This window comes from Oncorhynchus keta, unplaced genomic scaffold (assembly GCF_023373465.1).
Source record: "Oncorhynchus keta strain PuntledgeMale-10-30-2019 unplaced genomic scaffold, Oket_V2 Un_contig_5400_pilon_pilon, whole genome shotgun sequence".
Classification (NCBI taxonomy): domain Eukaryota; kingdom Metazoa; phylum Chordata; class Actinopteri; order Salmoniformes; family Salmonidae; genus Oncorhynchus; species Oncorhynchus keta.
In genome coordinates this window covers 156,832-162,831 of record NW_026288266.1, presented here as the reverse complement: position 1 = coordinate 162,831, position 6,000 = coordinate 156,832, and the positions used below count along the sequence as shown (strand labels likewise).

General features: G+C 38.5%; 1 protein-coding gene across 1 annotated transcript in view; it reads left to right on the top strand.

The window, feature by feature from the left end:
• The first annotated feature begins 3,333 nt into the window (after window positions 1-3,333).
• Window positions 3,334-6,000, top strand: part of LOC118381351 (A-kinase anchor protein 2) — an 85,346-nt gene continuing 82,679 nt past the window's right edge. The window contains exon 1 of the mRNA XM_052510140.1: window positions 3,334-3,418. Within this exon, the coding sequence (XP_052366100.1) occupies window positions 3,371-3,418 (48 nt within the window). The 5' untranslated portion in view covers window positions 3,334-3,370. The remainder of the gene's footprint in view (window positions 3,419-6,000) is intronic.

Here is a 6,000-nt window from a genome sequence, read left to right as displayed (position 1 = left end):
ATGATGATGATTATGGTGAATAATGTAGTGGTGGTGGTAATGATGATGATGGTGAATAATGTAGTGGTGGTGGTAATGATGATGATGGTGAATAATGTAGTGGTGGTGGTAATGATGATGATGATGGTGAATAATGTAGTGGTGGTGGTAATGATGATGATGATGGTGAATAATGTAGTGGTGGTGGTAATGATGATGATGGTGAATAATGTAGTGGTGGTGGTAATGATGATGATGATGGTGAATAATGTAGTGGTGGTGGTAATGATGATGATGGTGAATAATGTAGTGGTGGTGGTAATGATGATGATGATGGTGAATAATGTAGTGGTGGTGGTAATGATGATGATGATGGTGAATAATGTAGTGGTGGTGGTAATGATGATAATGATGGTAAATAATGTAGTGGTGGTGGTAATGATGATGATGGTGAATAATGTAGTGGTGGTGGTAATGATGATGATGATGGTGAATAATGTAGTGGTGGTGGTAATGATGATGATGGTGAATAATGTAGTGGTGGTGGTAATGATGATGATGGTGAATAATGTAGTGGTGGTGGTAATGATGATGATGATGATGGTGAATAATGTAGTGGTGGTGGTAATGATGATGATGATGGTGAATAATGTAGTGGTGGTGGTAATGATGATGATGGTGAATAATGTAGTGGTGGTGGTAATGATGATGATGATGGTGAATAATGTAGTGGTGGTGGTAATGATGATGATGATGGTGAATAATGTAGTGGTGGTGGTAATGATGATGATGGTGAATAATGTAGTGGTGGTGGTAATGATGATGATGATGGTGAATAATGTAGTGGTGGTGGTAATGATGATGATGATGGCGAATAATGTAGTGGTGGTGGTAATGATGATAATGATGGTAAATAATGTAGTGGTGATGGTGGTAATGATGATGATGATGATGATGATGGTGAATAATGTAGTGGTGGTGGTAATGATGATGATGATGGTAAATAATGTAGTGGTGGTGGTAATGATGATGATGGTGAATAATGTAGTGGTGGTGGTAATGATGATGATGGTGAATAATGTAGTGGTGGTGGTAATGATGATGATGGTGAATAATGTAGTGGTGGTGGTAATGATGATGATGATGGTGAATAATGTAGTGGTGGTGGTAATGATGATGATGATGGTAAATAATGTAGTGGTGGTGGTAATGATGATGATGGTGAATAATGTAGTGGTGGTGGTAATGATGATGATGATGGTGAATAATGTAGTGGTGGTGGTAATGATGATGATGGTGAATAATGTAGTGGTGGTGGTAATGATGATGATGGTGAATAATGTAGTGGTGGTGGTAATGATGATGATGATGGTGAATAATGTAGTGGTGGTGGTAATGATGATGATGATGGTGAATAATGTAGTGGTGGTGGTAATGATGATAATGATGGTAAATAATGTAGTGGTGATGGTGGTAATGATGATGATGATGATGATGATGATGATGGTGAATAATGTAGTGGTGATGGTGGTAATGATGATGATGATGATGGTGAATAATGTAGTGGTGGTGGTAATGATGATGATGATGGTAAATAATGTAGTGGTGGTGGTAATGATGAGGATGGTGAATAATGTAGTGGTGGTGGTAATGATGATGATGGTGAATAATGTAGTGGTGGTGGTAATGATGATGATGGTGAATAATGTAGTGGTGGTGGTAATGATGATGATGATGGTGAATAATGTAGTGGTGGTGGTAATGATGATGATGATGGTAAATAATGTAGTGGTGGTGGTAATGATGATGATGGTGAATAATGTAGTGGTGGTGGTAATGATGATGATGATGGTGAATAATGTAGTGGTGGTGGTAATGATGATGATGATGGTGAATAATGTAGTGGTGGTGGTAATGATGATGATTATGGTGAATAATGTAGTGGTGGTGGTAATCATGATGATGATGGTGAATAATGTAGTGGTGGTGGTAATGATGATGATGGTGAATAATGTAGTGGTGGTGGTAATGATGATGATGATGGTGAATAATGTAGTGGTGGTGGTAATGATGATGGTGAATAATGTAGTGGTGGTGGTAATGATGATGATGATGGTGAATAATGTAGTGGTGGTGGTAATGATGATGATGATGGTGAATAATGTAGTGGTGGTGGTAATGATGATGATGATGGTGAATAATGTAGTGGTGGTGGTAATGATGATGATGATGGTAAATAATGTAGTGGTGGTGGTAATGATGATGATGGTGAATAATGTAGTGGTGGTGGTAATGATGATGATGATGGTGAATAATGTAGTGGTGGTGGTAATGATGATGATGATGATGGTGAATAATGTAGTGGTGGTGGTAATGATGATGATGATGGTGAATAATGTAGTGGTGGTGGTAATGATGATGATGATGGTGAATAATGTTGTGGTGGTGATGGTAATAATGATGCTGATGGTAAATAATGTAGTGCTGATGGTGTTAATGATGATGATGATGGTAAATAATGTAGTGGTGATGGTGGTAATGATGATGATGATGGTGAATAATGTAGTGGTGGTGGTAATGATGATGATGATGATGATGGTGAATAATGTATTGGTGGTGGTAATGATGATGATGATGGTAAATAATGTAGTGGTGGTGGTAATGATGATGATGATGGGGCTGATGATGGTGAATAATGTAGTGGTGGTGGTGGTAATGATGATGATGATGATGGTGAATAATGTAGTGGTGGTGGTAATGATGATGATTATGGTGAATAATGTAGTGGTGGTGGTAATGATGATGATGATGGTGAATAATGTAGTGGTGGTGGTAATGATGATGATGATGGTGAATAATGTAGTGGTGGTGGTAATGATGATGATGATGGTGAATAATGTAGTGGTGGTGGTAATGATGATGATGGTAAATAATGTAGTGGTGATGGTGGTAATGATGATGATGATGGTAAATAATGTATTGGTGGTGGTAATGATGATGATGATGGGGCTGATGATGATGATGGTGAATAATGTAGTGGTGGTGGTAATGATGATGATGATGGTGAATAATGTAGTGGTGGTGGTAATGATGATGATGATGGTGAATAATGTAGTGGTGGTGGTAATGATGATGATGATGGTAAATAATGTAGTGGTGATGGTGGTAATGATGATGATGATGGAGCTGATGATGATGATGGTAATGATGATGATGGGGATGATGATGATGGGGATGATGATGGTGATGAGGAGGATGATGGTAATGATGATGATGAAGGTAATGGTGATTGAATTGATGATGATGATGATAGTGATAATGATGCTGATGGTGATCTCATCAGTGTTATGGTGTTCTTTCTCTAGTTAAAGGGCGGACTCCACAAGTCCCCATGGCTACAGGAAACGGAATCATGTCTAAACCAGCCCTCACAGCTATGGTGAGTCCCTGAATGAATGAATGAATGAATGAATGAATGAATGAATGAATGAATGCCTGCCTGCCTGCCTGCCTGCCTGCCTGCCTGCCTGCCTGCCTGCCTGCCTGCCTGTCTGCCTGCCTGTCTATCTGTCTGTCTGTTCAAGAGACTTTTGGTATGGGAAACATATGTTAACATTGATCTTTATTGTCATGGGAAACATATGTTAACATTGATCTTTACTGGTATGGGAAACATATGTTAACATTGATCTTTACTGGTATGGGAAACATATGTTAACATTGATCTTTATTGGTATGGGAAACATATGTTAACATTGATCTTTACTGGTATGGGAAACATATGTTAACATTGATCTTTACTGGTATGGGAAACATATGTTAACATTGATCTTTATTGGTATGGGAAACATATGTTAACATTGATCTTTACTGGTATGGGAAACATATGTTAACATTGATCTTTACTGGTATGGGAAACATATGTTAACATTGATCTTTATTGTCATGGGAAACATATGTTAACATTGCCAAGGCAAGTGAAGTAGATAATAACTAAAGTGAAATAACCAATAAAAATGAACAGTAAACATTACACTCACAGAAGTTCAAGAAGAATAAAGACATTACAAATGTCATATTACATTAATATACAGTGTTGTAACGATGTGCAAATGGTTAAAGTACAAAATGGAAAATAAATGTAGTTTATTTTATTTTATACATCTTTATTTAACCAGGTAGGCCAGTTGAGAACAAGTTCTCATTTACAACTGCGACCTGGCCAAGATAAAGCAAAGCAGTTCGACAAAACATGCGATAAACAAATGTACAGTCAATAACACTATAGAAAAATCTATATATAGTGTGGGAAAATGAAGTAAGGAGGTAAGGCAATAAACAGGCCATGGTAGCGAAGTAATTACAATTTAGCAATTAACACTGGAGTGATATATATGTGCAGATGAGGATGTGCATGTAGAGATACTGGTGAGTAAAAGAAAAAGTAAATAAAAACAATATAGGGATGAGGTAGATAGTTAAACAGTCTCTGACAGCTGATGCTTAAAGTTGGTAAGGGAGTTATGAGTCTCCAACTTCAGGGATTTTTGCAATTCTTTCATGTCATTGGCAGAGGAACTGGAAGGAAAGACGGCCAAAGGAAGTGTTGGCTTTGGGGATGACCAGCAAAATATACCTGCTGGAGCGTGTGCTAAGGGGTGGGTGTTGCTATGGTGACCAGTGAGCTGAGATTAGGCGGGGCTTTACCTAGCAAAGACTTTTTGATGACCTGGAGCCAGTGGATTTGACGACGAATATGTAGCGAGGACCAGCCAAAGACTGCATACAGGTCACAGTGGTGGGTAGTAGATGGGGCTTTGGTGACTAAACGGATGGCACTGTGATAGACTGCATCCAATTTGCTGAGTAGAGTGTTGGAGGCTATTTTGTAAATGAGATCGCCGAAGTCAAGGATCGGTAGGATAGTCAGTTTTACGAGGGTATGTTTGGCAGCATGAGTGAAGGAGGCTTTGTTGCGAAATAGGAAGTCGATTCTAGATTACATTTTTTGATTGGAGATGCTTAATATGAGTCTGAAAGGAGAGTTTACAGTCTAGCCAGACACTTAGGTATTTGTAGTTGTCCAGATATTCTAAGTCAGAGCCGTCCAGAACTAGAGGTCGACCAATTAATTGGAATGGCAGATTAATTAGTGCCGATTTCATGTTTTCATAACAATCGGAAATCTGTAATATTGGATACCGATTTTGCCCAATTTTGTTTTACACCTTTATTTAATGTTCATTTAACTAGGCAAGTCAGTTAAGAACACATTCTTATTTTCAATGACGGCCTGGGAACAGTGGGTTAACTGCCTTGATCAGGGGCAGAACGACAGATTTGTACCTTGTCAGCTCAGAGATTCAATCTTGCAACCTTACGGTTAACTAGTCCAACCACCTCTAACCACCTGCCTCACGAGGAGCCTGCCTGTTACGCGAATGCAGTAAGAAGCCAAGGTAAGTTGCTGGCTAGCATTAAACTTAAATCAATCATAATCACTAGTTATAACTACACATGGTTGATGATATTACTAGTTTATCTAGTGTGTCCTGCGTTGCATATAATCGATGCGGTGTGCATTCGTGACAAAGGACTGTCGTTGCTCCAACGTGTACCTAACCATAAACACCAATGCCTTTCTTAAAATCAATACACAAGTATATATTTTTAAACCTGCATATTTAGCTAAAAGAAATCCAGGTTAGCAGGCAATATTAACCAGGTGAAATTGTGTCACTTCTCTTGCGTTCATTGCACGCAGAGTCAGGGTATATGCAACAGTTTGGGCCGTCTGGCTCATTGCAAACTAATTTGCCAGAATGTTTAGTAATTATGACATAACATTGAAGGTTGTGCAATGTAACAGGAATATTTAGACTGATGGATGCCACCTCTGTTAGATAAAATACGGAACGGTTCCGTATTTCACTGAAAGAATAAACGTCTTGTTTTCGAGATGATAGTTTCTGGATTCGCCCATATTAATGACCTAAGGCTCGTATTTCTGTGTGTTATTAT